This window comes from Saimiri boliviensis, chromosome 19 (assembly GCF_048565385.1).
Source record: "Saimiri boliviensis isolate mSaiBol1 chromosome 19, mSaiBol1.pri, whole genome shotgun sequence".
Taxonomy (NCBI): Eukaryota; Metazoa; Chordata; class Mammalia; order Primates; family Cebidae; genus Saimiri; species Saimiri boliviensis.
This window is the reverse complement of record NC_133467.1, coordinates 25,790,684-25,806,682: the sequence shown is the minus strand read 5'-3', so window position 1 is coordinate 25,806,682 and position 15,999 is coordinate 25,790,684. Positions and strand designations below refer to the sequence as shown.

The window sequence follows — 15,999 nt, the reverse complement described above, 5'->3', positions numbered from 1 at the left end:
GAGCTGGGAGATGTCCTTGGGCAAGATACTGTGACATCAAACCTTATTTATTTAACAAACCTTTTCAAGGGTCAACACGTGCCAGGCCATAAGGAAGGTACGGGCCGAGGCAGAGACAGACCTGTGCACACAGTACTACCTGACAAGCACTGGGACAGGAGGGAGTACAGAGCCCCACAGGAAAGGACATGAAGGAACAGACCTTGAATGTCTCTCAGGAGAGTCAACGTCAAAGCCAAGAGCTGACGGCGGAGCCAAGTTGCTTTCGAGGAGGAAGTGTCACCGTGCTCTGTGGCAGAACAAGAGGACTGCTCCTCCCCTTTCTCAAGAGGGGCATCATAGGGAGCAGAACTGGCTGGAGCATCTCCACTGTCTTCCTTCAAGCATGTGGCCTGACGCCCAGGCCTGCCAGGTCCTGGCACTGCAGGCTCCTGGAATTTACCTCCACTAGCAGGCAGGAATCTGTCCTGTTCCCACAACCACTAGAGGCACTGCCTGACCCTACTGCAGCCACAAGCAGAGAGACCCCACGATTCTCCACTCCGTTACCTTGTCTCACCTCTCCTAGGAAGCAGAAGAGTGCTATGGTGAGTAGACACAGACCCATGAGACCCAAGCTTTATCTTACTGCAAACAAAATCCACATTAAAAAAGAAATAAGAATTTTCACCCACATTTTATTATTCCTGAAAGCATTTGGAATGAAGCAAAGGATTTAACGATATATATAAAAATACACATTTAAAAAATCACAAGTAGACAATAGTCTTACAGAATTATTTTTCTGATCATCCAGAAAAGACAGCAATAGTAAACTGCAGTTGGGTGAGACCAGCCACTGGGCCCTGAGACCTACGCAGTCAGACCTACGCTGCCTGAGCTCTCAAGAGTAGAAGAAATGCTTGACAAACAGAGGGAGGGTGAGGGAGGGCAGCAGGACAGTCCAACCAGAAAACCAGAGCCTGAATGCGCTGGGCAGGGCCAGGCCTGAGGTATCGGGTGCAGGAACAACCAGGAACCCAGCCAGTTATTCTGGCCTGGAGAGGAATTACCGGGACACAAGAACTTGGACCCTCTGCAAGCAAGCTCCTGTGTGTGTGTTCACTTTAAATCAATTCCTGTTTAACTTACTGAATGAACATGTGGGTTTGGATGGGAGTCATCCTTGCATCCACAGTCATCTCAAAGAGATCAGAGAAGGGAAGACCTAACCAATCAAAGCAGTTTCCCCAATTAAGCTTAAGCGTCCACTAGGATGGGCGCCAGCTGCTAGGGCTTCAGGGAAAGCAAAAGCTATGAGGCCCAGGCCCTGCCCCAAGGAGCTGGTGCGCTAATATAGCCAGAGGCACTCGCTCAGAGGACTGTGTCTTGTGGCCCATGATTGGCTGTGGGACAAAGTGACGGCATTGTTTCCACATATGTGGACAATCAGGATAGAGTTAGAGAAATCCTTGTGATTTGAGATGGGCCTGGAGGGACAGGCAGGATATTGACAGGCAAAAAAGGAAAGTGTGTGGGCAAAAGCTCCCCAGGGCCTGTGCAGCAGGAGTGGGAGGTGGCCTTCCCAGTAGGGTCTGGGACATACCGGCAGCTATGGGAAGTGAGGCTGGAAAGGGAGTGCGAGCTGGAGGCCAGGCCCATGCAGGGCCCAAGCATACTCACTTACTCTTTCATTCATTCAACAAAAATGTGTGGAGTGCAAACCCTCTGCCCCGGGCCCCTCCAGGTGCTGGGCTCACAGGTGAGCAGGGCAGCTCCTGCCCCCACGAAGCTGGCATCACCTCCCTGGAAAGTTCTGGGCGTGAGTGCCCCCTGCTCAACGCTGTGCTTCCAGGAGCTCCTGCCAACTATGGGGGAAGTGGAGGCTGCAGCTGGCCCTGAACCAGGTGTCACAGCCAGGAGGGGTCACTTCACAGGACAGCAAGGTTGGCAGGGTCAGTCATAGGAGGGACCCCCTTACCAGGCCAGCCATGTTCCTCACGGCTGACAGAGGGGAAGAAACACCCCATCAATGTTTGGGATGGAGGGACAGGAGAATGGGTCTTAGAGAGAAGAAGGGAGGCCAGGAAGCGGGAGAATGAACCCCTAACCCTGCCTCTGCTGCCGTCTGCTGCCGTCCCCGGTCACCGGCCGGGTTGGTCTGGGGATTCACGCCCCATGCTCCTCTGCTCTTGTTGCCTGTAGTCATCCTCCTCCTCTCTCTCTCTGGAAAGTTCTCTCAGCTGCTCTGGTGGCTCCTCGTAGGCTTCTGGATTCCTGCAGGGCAGCAGGGAACAGAGGGGAAGGATTCGCTCTGAGGTGGACCCCTGAGGGAGCTGGGCCTCATGTGCATTATGGGAAGAGCAGCCTCCAGACCTCCTCCCCACCCACCAGCTGCAAAGGACACTGGGCTGAAAGGCTGGGCTGAGAGTGAAGGAGCCACAGACTTGTTCCACCCATGAGCTGAGGGTGGTACAGGAACAGGCTGGGTCTACCAGTCCAGGAAGGACTGGCCCCGAGACAGAGGTGGCAGGCCACACTCGGCTCTGGGCATGCCATGGGAAGCTGGATCCTGAGCTTCCAGACTGAAAACCACAGGCGTGGGAGGCAGGGCCTGGGACTGCAATGCACATTTTATGGCTTGGGCAGGTCATTCTTTTGTCAGCACAAAATGGGGGTGATATGCATTCTTTTGTCAGCACAAAATGGGGGTGATATGTGTCAGGGTTGCAGCGAGTAGAAGAGGCTGTGAGGAGTTGGGCTGCCTAATTCCAGTCTCCCTAGACCCTTGCAACAGGCTCCAGCCCAGACACTCACGGCCTTGCTTTCTCGTCGGTGTCGGTGTCGTTCCCGCGGCAGCAGCAGCAGTAGATGATGACGCCAACGATGATCAGGGCTGCAACCACGCCCACCGCGATGCCCACATACAGGGCCACGTTCATAGAGGCTGCAAGAGGACAGAGCAGCTGCACTTGCCGAGCTTCGAAGCTGGCTCCAGTGCTCCTCCCAGCCAGGGCAGCAGCAGCTGCCAGCTTCTGCTAACACTCCATGGAAGGCATGGTCTTGTAGGGATGTGACCAGCCATAGTCCAGGAATACTCTTCAGGATGGAGGTGCAGACAGAGATGTGAGGACGCTTCACATCTTCACACTCTCCGGGCTACCCTGGCTCTGCAGAAGTCCTCAGGTGTCAGCCCTGCCAGCTCGTTGAGCTAGACATGACGTCTCACCCCAAAAGGACGTGGTCTAGACTCTGCGGCAGCTGGCTTTGGGCACTTCCTCCATGCCTACTGAGTGGCCCTCAGGCAGGTGGGACTGAGGAAGCCTCTCAGTCCTAGAAGTCGGTCCTAGGCTCCACTTCCAAAAACCAGTGGAACTTGACTGGCCTCAGAGCGAGGGGAGCCTGGGACAGAGTCATCCTGCCTAGGTCACCCTGCAGGTGCGTGGCCCTAGAGAGGCTTCATGATTCATTCTCATGGTGGTCTCAGCTGACTCTCTGGACCTCCACCAGTTATCCTGTGGCCTTTGTCCGCCCTCCCTTCCCAGGCTGCTCTTACGAGGTCTGACGGCCACCGTGATGTTGCAGAACACACTCCCCATCTCATTGCTGGCGGTGCAGATGTAGTAACCCGATGTGTCTGTGGAGATGTTCTTCAGGGAGACGGGCTGGCCTGAGACTGCAGGGGAAGAACAATCAGGGTGATGAGAGGCACCACAGTGGGGTGGAGGCAGCCAGGAATGGGAGGCCTGGACTCCTAGGGAGGCACAAGCTCGGCCACTGAGCTTCTCCAGGCCGGAGCCCCGTCTCCACCTCCAGAGTTGCAGGACGATTAAACCAGGCAGGGTGCACAATGCCAAGTGCTTAGAATTCAGTCAGGCACCCTCTGTTTGACGCCTGGCTCTGCCACTTACTAACTTGCCTTTAGCAAATAATTTAGCTTCATTCAACTTCCATTTCCTCATCTAAAATGAGAAATAATAGTACCTGCCACACAGGGTACTTGAGAGCTTAAAATGAGGTGCTAATAATAAATATAAGCCCACAACAGAATGCCTGATATGTAGTAAGTGCTCAGGAAATATAATACATATTTTGTATTACATAAAAATACTTTCTAATTAGAAGATATTATTACTTTTATGATCTTCAGAAATAGTCTCTTAGCTTATTAGACTCATATGAAAGAAGTCTGGAAATCAAGAACCCTGATCTTGGGATTTCTGCCCTGAGAAAGGTGTGTGTGTGTGTATGTATACAGTATGCGGTGTGTGTGGTATATGTGTGGTGTGTGTGTATAGTGTGTGGTGGGTGTGTGATGTGTGTCGTGTGTGGAGTGTCTGATGTGTGTGGTGTATAGTATGATGTGTGTGGTGTATAGTATGTTGTGTGTGGTGAGTGTGGTGTGTGTGGCACATGTAGTGTGTGTGGTGCATGTGGTGTGTGGTATGTATGTGCTGTGTGTGGTCAGTGTGTGGTGTGTGTGGCGAGTGTGATGTGTGTGGTGAGTGTGTGATGTGTGTGGTGTGTAATTGTATGGTGTGTGTTGTGTGTGTGGTGTGTGTGGTGTGTGGTGTGTGATGTGTGTGGTGTGTATGTACTGTGTGTAGTGTGTGGTGTGTGGTGTGTGTGTGTGTGGTGTGTATGTACTGTGTGTAGTGAGTGTGTGGTGTGTGGTGTGTGATGTGTGTGGTGTGTATGTACTGTGTGTAGTGAGTGTGTGGTGTGTGTGGTGTGTGGTGTGTGATGTGTGTGGTGTGTATGTGCTGTGTGTGGTGAGTGTGTGGTGTGTGGTGTGTATGATGTGTGGTGGGTGTGTGGTGTGTGGTGAGTGGTGTGGTGTGTGATGTGTGTGGTGTGTAGTATGGTGTGTGGTGAGTGTGGGTGGTGTGTGGTGTGTGTGGCACATGTAGTGTGTGTGGTGCATGTGGTGTGTGTGGTGATTGTGTGATGTGTGCTGTGTGGTGTGTGTGGTGTGGTGAGTTTGGTGTGTAGTGAGTGTGTGATGTGTGTGGTGTGTAGTTGTATGGTGTGTGTGGTGTGTGGCGTGTGGCATGTGTAGTGTGTGTGGTGCATGTGTGTGTGGTGAGTGAGTGATGTGTGTGGTGTGTAGTTGTATGATGTGTGTGGTGTGTGTGGTGTGTGGTGTGTGTGGCATGTGTAGTGTGTGTGGTGCATGTGGTGTGTGTGGTGAGTGTGTAATGTGTGTGGCATGAGGCATGTGTGGCATGTGTAGTGTGTGTGGTGTGTGTGGTGTGGGGGGTGGTGGACGTGTGTGCTATTGGGGTGGGGTGGAGGAGACTGTCTAGACTCTTCCTCTGCATCTGCCACCACCTGAGCAAGCCATTTAACTTGTTTGAGCTGCAAGCTTCATCTGGAAAGTGGGAGTGAAAACACCTGATCCTCCTGAATCCAAGAGAATGGGCCAGAATGTCTCATGGAAGACTTTTCCCCTCAATCTATCATCCCAACAGTTTCTTCATCTTGGAAGCAAGAGCGTTGTGCTTGGGCGTATGTATATGTCGGGCCATCCAAGATGCTTTGTTATAGCAGCTATTTTGAGAGAGGAGGTGGAGACCTGCATCCTCTAATTTAGCTGCAGAGCCAGCCTTGCCTGATCCCTGCTGCCACCAGGTGGTTACATGCCATCGCCAGGAGACACTCTAAATTGTAAATACTATCCTGTCACTGCTCTGTTCAGACATTTCAGGGGCTGCCTGTAATCCTCAGTAACAAGTCCAAGCTTCAGGTCACAGATCTGGCTGTCAATCATACCTGCTTTCTCTCTTGCCACTTGGTGCTATGGGCAAAACCGGGGAGCAGCCCTCTCCCTGCCCCACTGTCACTTTCTTGCAAGATTGCATCTCAAGATCTTCCTTCTGGGGATGTGCTGCTGGGTACACATCCTCAAATGTGATGTCCTGTCATCGTTCCAGCAGTCCTCAATATTTCAGCCTCCAACTCACAGAGGTAACTGGAGGCTTAAAGAAGTTAAGTGACTGCTCAAGGTCACAAAATTAAAGAATGATAAAACAGGAACAAAAATACTGTTTGGAATCTAGAACTCCCTGGAGCCACTGATATTTTTCTTTTAAAAATTTGTGGTCAGGTGCGGTGGCTCACACCTGTAATCCCAACTCTCTGGGAGGCTGAGGTGGGCAAATCACTTGAAGTCAGGAGTTTGAGACCAGCCTGGTCAACATAGTGAAATCCCATCTCTAATAAAAATACAAAAATTAGCCGGGCGTGGTGGTGTGTGCGTCTAGACTCAGCTACTCAGGAGGCTGAAGCATGAGAATCGCTTGAACCGGGGAGGAGGGGGTTGCAGTGAGCTGAGATCGCACCACTGCACTCCAGCCGGGGTAACAGAGCAAGATTCTGTCTCAAAAAATAAAAAAATAAAAATGAAAATTTGTATTACAAAGCGAATTATAATAATTTATAATTTAAAACTATTATTTCAATTCAATTCAATACAGAAAATCTTTAGCTGCCGATCACAGCTACAAAGGAGATGAAGAGGGTCCCTTTCCTCTTGGTGTTTCCTGTCTCAAAGAAGACAGACGTGAAACAGAGGTGGTTACAGTTCCAGATGGAGGTGCTATCTGAACTTATGGCGGGGCGGGGGAGGGGGGTTTAATCTCATCAAAAGGGCCAAGGAAAGCCTCTTCAAAGGAGAGAGAACAGATAAAAATCATTGTAATTCCATCACCTAGAATAACACTTTGATTTGATGCTACTTTCTTTCAGTCTTTTCACTTGTACTTTCTTCAAATTCTTCCCTTGAAGCCCAGGACACTACTCTCTGGATGCTCATTCTTCATAAAACATGCCCCCTTCTATCCTAGAATTCCACGTCTCAGTATGTTTTCTGGCACATTGTTTACATGCGATATTAGTATGTGGCATAGAGGAGGAGTCCCTAAAAAAAGCAAGTTTAGAAATCGCGGAGTTAGGGTCAAGTACGCTTTCTAAGGGCAGCACTTTCAGAACCCCCAAAATACTGGTGAGCAGTGGGAGTCTCTGATCGCGGGTTATGGCATTCACGGCCTCGTTTTCTAAACTAATTGCATTTGTTATTTTTAAGAGGCATCTTGAAGGAACACACTAGGAAATGCTCTATGGCCCTAGGCATGCGTAGGAGGTCTAGAGCTCTTAACAGATCCCCGCCGCTTTAAGGGTGAAGCTCAGGCTCTGGGTTCAGTGTGGGCAGCACGCTGCGGGCAGTGAGGACCTTCGAGTGGGCAGAGTCCGGCTTTGAGCTCTAGGCCTTGTTTAGCGTGGGGGAACACGGGGCTTCCTAGTCCACTGAGTCAGCGCTCTCCTCCCCCAGTTCCCTGATGCAAACGGTGTGCACTGGAAGCTGCCGGGACGAACCAGTGCAGGTCTTGTGCCACGGCACCTTCTTTGATTCCGAGCTGGGGCTCCCAAGCCCCTTTTCCGTCAGAAAGGGACTAGTAATTTTTGAAATCCAGAGAAAACTGTTTCCGCTGCAGTGACGACACCTTGTGGTCAGGAAGGGAAATGCCCAGGACGGTCATAGCCTCCCACCTTCCTCTCCGCTCCAGCTGTGGAAAGAGTACCCTCGAGAGAACCTCTGGTCTCACCAAGACACTAATGTCATGTGAACCAGATCTAACATTTCTGCATTCCTCCAACCCCCACCCAATCCCGTAGCTTGTTGACAAGCCCCTGCTGCCACCTCTCTCTCACACAGGGCCCTCAGCATCCTCCCTGGACCGGTCCCCAGCCTTCACAACTTCCTCCCCTCAAGTGCTCCAGGCCACAGAACTACCCCAATTCTGTAATAACTAAATTCCTGTTTCTTCAGTGTATGAAACTCAGCTTACTAGGACACAACTTACAAAGGCCGTTCAAAGCCTATCACACATCGGCTCTCTCATCCTCTTCACAGCTTTTGGGGAATCCCAGTTCTTTTCAAAGGGCACCACTAAGGGTCAGAGAGGCTGTAAGTGACTCAAGGCTCCAAAGTGGAGAAGTCAGGACTCAAATCCTAGTTTCCGGATTCTGGATTCCTGTTCTTTTCACTGCTAGCTTGTTGCCACTGAGGGCTTAGTCAAAGGAACCAATCTAATGTTGGAAATTGTCTTCAGATGTAGGAGGGCAGAGGTACCCTTCTCTCCAAATCATCCACGTTGGACTGAAATGTTTTAAAAGCCAGGAATAATTTGGTCTGACCCACAGAGGATGAAGAATTAGCAAATTCTCCCTCTCTTTCTGTTTTGTTGTTGTCGTTGTTGTTTGTTTTTAAGACAAGATCTGGCTCTAGCGCCGTGGCTGCAGTGGCACCATCTCGGCTCACTGCAACCTCTGCCTTCCAGGCCCAAGCGATCTTCCCACCTCAGACTCCTGAGTAGCTGGGACTACAGGCATACACCACCACGCCACATTAATTTTTGTATTTTTTCGTAGAGACAGGGTTTCACCATGTTGCCCAGGCTGTTCTCAAACTCCTGGACTCAGGCGATCCACCCACCTCAGCCTCCCAAAGTGCTGGGATTATAGGCATGAGCCACTGCACCTGGCCAGAATTGGCAGATTCTCTGAGGCTCTGAGAAGCAGGGTGAAGACAAAAGACTTTGAGAACTCCATCCTAACCCCACGATGTCATCCAGCTGCAAGGGCATGTTGTTATGACCATTAACCCTATTCTTTTCTGTCACCCCTGATCCCCATTCCGACTCAGCAAATCTTAACTAGAGACAGGATAAAGCTTTTACAAATTAAGGAAGCAATTCTCCTTTAACCTCCTTCCATGTCCTCAGGATTCTTGCTTTTGGATAATGAAAGAACTAAGTTTTGGCTTCTAATAACCAGAGGAGTCTGCCGGTGGAGGCAGGAGAGAACTGCAGCTGGGTTGTCCATTTGTGAGGCTCCTCGCAAGGTACCCATGGCTTACAGGACAAAGACCAACCTCCCTAGTGTAACACACAGGCTCTTCATGATTTCTCTTCACTGTGTTTCTTAACAAGAGTATCTCCCACCATTCCTATACCTACCCTTTAATCACACCATACAGTCACGATTCCTTCCTGTTCTCCAAGCCAAGCCTCTTCATCCTTGAGGACTCAACTCAAATAACAGCTAATAATACTTAGCATTAAGTGGGTGCTTACTACCTACCAGGCACTGGTTTCAGTGCTTTACATCTAGTTTTATTTAATCTTCACAACCCTATGAAGGAAACACTAGCATTGTGCCCATTTCACAGTCGTAGAACCTAAGGTACAAAGAAGCTAAGTCACTTGCTAAGATTACACAGCTAAGAGTCCAAGCCAGGAGTTAAGCCCATGGCATGCTCTTAACCTCTGTTGACTCCAGTATCCCATCCTTGGAGAAACCTTCTTTGATCTTCTTATGCCTCTTCTGTTACATCGCCACTGGGTATAAAGCTATTGTAGCCTTTGCCACCTGTAATCTTCAGCTTTGGGTCCCCCTATACACACTTTGCTGGAAAGAAGGTCACACACTACCAGTGTCCATAGCAGACCTACCATGACCATGGCTGGAGTCACTAGGCTGTTCACAGGCCAGAGAGAGGAGGCCACAGAGCCCCAGGAGAGCTGCCAGGTGGTTTCAACAAAAATTCCCAACATACTTGATAAAAAGTTGCCGACCAGAAATACGTAAAGAAAACTGAAAGCTTGTTGAAAATCTACATTACATCAACTTATTTTAAGTTAGGTCGAGTGGATTCTACTAATTGTTTTTAAGAAATCGCTTTGCCTCCAAACGGGTGATAAAGCTCATCCTGGTGAGTACACCCCCACGTGTGCATCCATCCGGCTGGGCTTATCCAGGACAACAGATGTTCTTCCCATGGCCCCCACCCCCACCACCAGGCACCTCATCTCGGAAGAGCTGTGTGTCCTGCTGGCTTCACTTTCCACCTCTGGCCTCTTTTTCCACCTACACGAAACTGAAAGATCTCCCAAAAGTGAAATCTGATGGACACCTTTCAGGCCTTGCCTTCTTTTAAAAGAAATTATTTTATTTTATTTTATTTTGAGACACAGTCTCTCTCTGTTACCAAGGCTGGAGTACAGTGGCATGATCATGATTCACTGTAGCCTCCACCTCCAGGGTTGAAGTGATCCTCCCACCTCAGCCTTCTGAGTAGCTGGGACTAAAGGGTGAATCCTGCCATCCCCAGCTAATTTTTAATTTCGTGTGTTTGTGGAAACGGGGTCTCACAGCGTTACCCAGGCTGGTCTTGAACTCCTGACCTCAAGTGATCCTCCTGCCTCAGCCTCTCAAAGTGCTGGGATTATAGTCCTGAGCCACCAAGCTGGGCAAGCCTTGTCTTTCTTGATCCTCAGGAGCAGGGGTGGGTACCAGGGGCCCTGAGACTCCACCAGGGTATTTCTGCACCCATTGGCTCCGGGATAAGGATGGTAGGATTTTCATATAACTTTTTTTTTCCAGTTAGTTTCCCGACTGAAAGGTCAAATGCCAAGTTGCCCACTACAAAACCGGTCTCCTGGCAACTACAGCTGACCCTACCATCGCTTCCCCTGAGAATGTGGGACCCTTAACAGCGCGTGAGTCCGTGAAGGCTGAGATGGACCGGCCTGGATATGGGAAAGTTAAATTCCCCACCTTTGGGTGGAGCCGCCGAGTTAGACTTGGGGTCTCAAACATATACTTCAGGACACATTCAACTAAAACCCTTCCTATGCTTTCGCATAGAGTGCTTATCAGGGCACGCTCATCCAAGAGAACTGAGGAATGCGGAACACAGAAAACAAGTTAACAGTTACCGCGGCTTCCGCTACGTTCTTTACATGAATCATTTTTATTTCTTGCCAGAACCTATGAGGTGGGTATTATTATAAGAAACCAGTGCTTAGAGAGGTGGGGATAGGGGTGGGGTAGGGAAGCGGCCTTCAGGGGGATCTGATTGGTTACCCGAGTCGCCCCTGGGAACCCCTAGCCAATCCGCTGCACCTTGACGTGAGGAGCCCGCCCTCCCTGCTGCCCCCTTACCTGGCTGGGCCAGGGGCTGCTCCTTGTTCAGGATGTCGTACCTCTTCCAGCTGTACTGAGGGGCTGGTGAGCCCTCCTGCGATAGGCAGGTCAGCTGGATGTTGTTCCCAATTATGGTCTCTCCCTCGATGCCGCATTCTGGTTTGGAGGGTGGCACTATGTAGACGAGAGACCAAAAAGAAGGCATGAGGCAGGTGGGGCTTGGTGACAGCCACCCGCCACCTACCCCCCCCCAACACACACACCTACTGCCTCGTTTGTTCACAGGCAGAAAACTCTGTAGCTGAGTGGTGAGATGGAACGCTGTGAAACCAGTTCACCCCAATATGCCCTCAGTGGTCTGTCACCATCACAGTGGAGTGGTACGTACTCTGGGGAGCATCGTGGGTCTGCAGTAGCTTCACAAGGCATGGTTTCATGTGTGTTCTAGTTTACAGTCATGGGATTTTAAGGATAGAGCAACATGGCGGTTAGAAAGATTGGGATGTTGAGGCCCAGAGAGGACACTTGTCCATGGGTCCTGGCAGAGCTGGGACTAGAGCCCAGATCTAACTCCAGATCCAGTGTGCTCTCCACCAGTCCATACGGGCTCCTCTGCCACTGACTCATCTGTGCCATTTTGGGAAAACCTTCAATTTCCCTGGACCTCAGTGTTCCATTCTGCAGAATTAGTAGACAGCAAACCTGTTCCGTCAAGGGCCAGGTGACAATATTTTAGGCTTTGCAGACCACATATTGTCTCTGTTGCTGCTACTTTTTCTCTTTAAATGATATGTTAGAAATATAAAAACGGGCTGTGGGCTGGATTTGGTCCTAGTTTGCCTAGCCCTGGACTAAGTGCTCTCTGAAGCCTTCGATGCTAACTTATTAGGAAAGTTCTCTCTGGGTTCAGGACTATCCTCTTCCTGCAGTTTCCACAAGCACCGGACGATGGGAGGAACCAGAGGCAGCAGGAAAGTTATGTGTAGGGTGATGAGGACAGAGGGGATCTGAGAAGGCAGAGGGCACAGAGCTCAGGAGAGGGACGCCCACAAACTGGAGGTTACACCGAACCATGGGACGGCATCACCACCCTAACTTGATTCCCTGAAATCCTGGGAGGCTTAAGCCTATGCCCTTCACTCAGCATTGTCAAGACACCATTGTGAGGTTCGGTGCATTCTACAAATCTCACTGGGGGCCTACTGTGTGTCTGACAGTGGTGGGCACTGGGAGGACACAGTTATTGGGTAAAGGAACCTAGGGGGGGCAAAAGACAAATAGATGAACAATGACCAGGCAGGAGGCAAGGCTGCTGGGGAAGATAAGACCCAAACACGGCCCTAGTCACAGCATCAGCTGTGACCTGAAGGAAGGATGACAGTAAACAAGGCCAGTGGTCGAGGTGGGAGTGGTGGTCGGAGAAGGAGGTGATGGTACTCCAGGCAGAGCGAACAGCATGTGCAGAGGCTCAGAGGCAAGAAGCAACATGAAGCATGCTTGAGACTTCAAGTCGTGTCCTTGGAGGTGGGAAGAGGACACGCAGTGGAGAGGGTTGCTCCTGGAATCCCTGGGTGGCAAGCCTGTACCTTCTGCGTCTTTCTTTCTTTTCACGTCCCTTTGGATAGCTTGCTCCCAGTGCTGCCCATTCTATAATCCAGGTGCTGAACATCAGAAGTGCCTTCTGTTCTCAGCCCCACCCGGCAGTTGCCCAGAGAAATCCTTCCACACACCACTCCCCTCTACCCCGGCAGCCAAGTATTTCCTCTTGGAAACAGGCAGGTTATTGTTGTGTGTGCACAACATCTCTGGCTGCCATAGGGAGGGCTGGCCAGGTGTGGGGCGACACGAGGGAAATTAGATGCCCTATCTGATTGCCACTTTCCCTTGGGCTGTTCCTAAACATAAGAGGCCCAAAGTTCAAGACCAGGCCTCATCTGTCCTGGACCAGACCCTGGGACTGGAGCAGTGTGCGGAGGGGGAGGCTGCAGCCTGAGGACCACTCTTACCAGCAGCCTTTTTTCTCCCTGTGCTGGGCCAGCAAGCAGAAGGTGAACACCACTTCCCAGAGGACCCCTAGGATGGGGTTGCTGAGTCAAGCTGTATCTCTTGAGCTTTTCAGAGAATTAGGAGTGTTGGAAATAGATGTTGGAAATAGATGCTCGGTGCCGCAAAGAAAAATTAGAACTGAGACAAAGGATCTTCCAGCAATGCAATTTTTATTTCCTGGACTGCAGGAAGGGTACTCTCGTGGCAAGATGGCTAGTGAGAGTACCCTTCCTGCAGCCCAGGAAGTAAAAATTGCATTGCTGAAAGATCCTTTGTCTCAGTGCTAATTTTTCTTTGCAGCACTGAGCATCTATTTCCAACATCTATTTCCAGCAGGGAGTATCCCTCTCCACACATCAAAAACATTCAGCCTTTTCCCAGGAATGCCTTGAATAGGAGGCAAAGGCTTTATTCCACAGTTGGAGAGTGGGCAAAACACCAATCCCACCTGAGGAGTCCCATGTGTCCCCAAAGTCATACAAAGTGTGCATGACTGACAGTAGAGCCTTTCTACAACCAGGTTTCTTTGGAGTAAAAGACAAAAAGGGTAGGAAAGTAACTGAGGCCTACTGGCATCTACAGAGCACTCAGAGGCATCTGAATGCATCAAAAACTGCTATAGCTTTGCTGAAACCAACATTTGCTAAGGGAAAACTGCCAAAAGCAAATCCTTATTCTCTCCAGAGGCAGAAGTACAGGTAATGACAAAGAAATGACCACCCACCCCCGAAGAGATCAGCCTTAGGGTGGAACGTGTCAGTTCTCAGCCCCCAAACCCTCTGGCCTCACACCCAGGAACCCCTGCTGTCACTCTGTCAATCCCTCACTAAGGTCTCTCTCCTCAGCCTCCCACCATCAAAAACAGCTAGGACCTCCAATCAAACAGATCTTTAAAAGATCAAATCGTCCTTCCACACACGTGGGGGCCGTGAGACCTCCGGGGGACTCGGAGTCTCAGACTCAGTCTTACCTTCCCAGCATAGGGCAGATGTTCCCTGAATATTTGCTGGGGGAGCAGTGATGGGGAAGGAGGGGAGAGTGAACCAGTCGGGCGCCGCGGCCTCTCCGAGGCCTGCGACTCCCTCTACGGACGTCAGGGGGCGCCAGAGGCCGGGAAGACTGCCGATCCCGATCCGCGGCGCCTGGTCTCGGGACCCAGGGCTCCAGCTTTCCCGGCCGAGATTGAGACCGCGGGCTCAGGGGCTGCCTGGCCCGGAGCTTCCTGCTCGCCGAGTAGGCCGGCTGCCTTAAAATAGCCTAGCTGCAAAGCCATTAGGAAAGAAAACGTGTGTGTGTGTTTATATGTTTTTATTTCTGTTTATATGTATACGATTTAAACTTATTTCTTAGAATGCATTTAAAAATGAGCTCTCTCTCTCTCTCTTTTCTATGTTTTTGTTTGCTTGCTTGCCTGCTTGTTTGAGACGGGTCTCACTCTGTCACCCAGGTGGGAGGGAGGGCAATGTCCGGATCATAGCTAATTGCAGCCTCAACCTCCCCAACTCAAGCGATCCTTCACCTCAATTTTTAAACTTTTTTGTAGAGAGGAGGTTTAGCTGTGTTGCTCAGGCTGGCCTCTGCCTCGGCCCCCTAAAGTGTTGGGATTACAGGCCTGAGCCACTGCACCTGATCTTTTTTTTTTTTTTTAAAGTAAAACATTGGTTTCACGGAGTTTCATAATCTCAGATTAAAATTTGTATCCTTCTGGCCCTGGTTGGGAGGCAGGGGGATCGGCATTTATATAATACTATGTGGAGGATTTCGGGGGAGTCTTCCATTGCCCAAAGAAAAGGAGAGCTAGTTAAGGGACCCCTAACAGACATATGTACGTGTGTGTAAGGGGATGTTTATTGCAGTATTGTTCATACAAAAAAAAAAAAAAAGTGAGCAGGCTGAATATTCATCAGGAAGGAATACTTGAATAAATCATGGTATCTCCGTGTGATGGAAGGTATGCGTTAATCAGTAGAGCTACATGTGCCGATCTGGAGAAATGTGCATGAAACATGGTTAAGAAAGAAAAAATGCAGCGTGATCTTTACAATGTGATCCTTTTTTTTTTCTCTCTTTGAGACAGAGTCTGGCTCTGTCGCCCAGGCTGGAGTGCAATGACCTGATCTCGGCTTACTGCAATGCCTCCTAGGTTCAAGTGATTCTCCTACCTCGGTCTCCCAAGTAGCTTAGACTACAGGCACGTGCCACCATGCCCGGCTAATTTTTGGTATTTTTAGTAGAGACAGGGTTTCACCATGTTAACCAGGATGGTCTCGATCTCCTGAGCTCATGATCTGCCCCCCTTGCAAAGTGCTGGGATTACAGGCATGAGCCACTGCTCCCTGCCAATCCCCCCTTTTTTTTTTAAAGGAAAAGAGAAAAGTATGGAAGAGTCTGTGTGTTTTGAAAGGACATGAGGAAAATATGAAATACCTACCTGTGTTGCCATTGGCTACCGAGATCTTAGTTATTCTTTATACAATGCTAGTTTGTACAGTTTGACTCACTAATGCTTTCAAAATGTCAGGCAACCAACTTATGCAATTAAAATATTTTAAGTATTAATTAAATTTAATTTAAAAATAAATTTAAATTAAACATATTAATTAAAAATAAAATGCAATCAAGTAAGTAAAAGGAATAAGGAAAAAAAAAATCCTTGTTTTGGTTTAAAGCGTTGCTACCTCCCAGCAGCGGCGCCATTTCTAATATTGGACTTAGACTGTGTTCTTTCAATAACAGTTATTTTCCAATAACTATTTGACTGTCAGTCAGTAGCTCCCTTTCTCTGGGCCTCATCTACAAAATGAGGATATTAAAGTAGATGATCTTTCAGATGCTTCCTAAACTATAAATTCCAATAATAAGTTATTCCTATGAAAAGAATGTTATCTTGGGACACATTTCAAAGGGAGTAGAACCTGATTGATGGAGTGTCTGTTGAGGGGTGGGGGCGAGCAGACGGTGGTGTGAAGGATTTCTGCTGGGTAGCCT

At 49.6% G+C, this 15,999-nt stretch overlaps 1 protein-coding gene across 1 annotated transcript in view; it reads right to left on the bottom strand.

The window, feature by feature from the left end:
* Window positions 1–657: 657 nt before the first annotated feature.
* GPA33 (glycoprotein A33) overlaps window positions 658–15,999 on the bottom strand; it is a 36,122-nt gene continuing 20,780 nt past the window's right edge. Inside the window, exons 4-7 of the mRNA XM_003928082.4 lie at window positions 10,984–11,139; window positions 3,536–3,655; window positions 2,797–2,926; window positions 658–2,256 (exon numbers count right to left, since the gene is read on the bottom strand). Coding sequence (XP_003928131.1) covers window positions 2,124–2,256; window positions 2,797–2,926; window positions 3,536–3,655; window positions 10,984–11,139 — 539 coding nt within the window. The 3' untranslated portion in view covers window positions 658–2,123. The remainder of the gene's footprint in view (window positions 2,257–2,796; window positions 2,927–3,535; window positions 3,656–10,983; window positions 11,140–15,999) is intronic.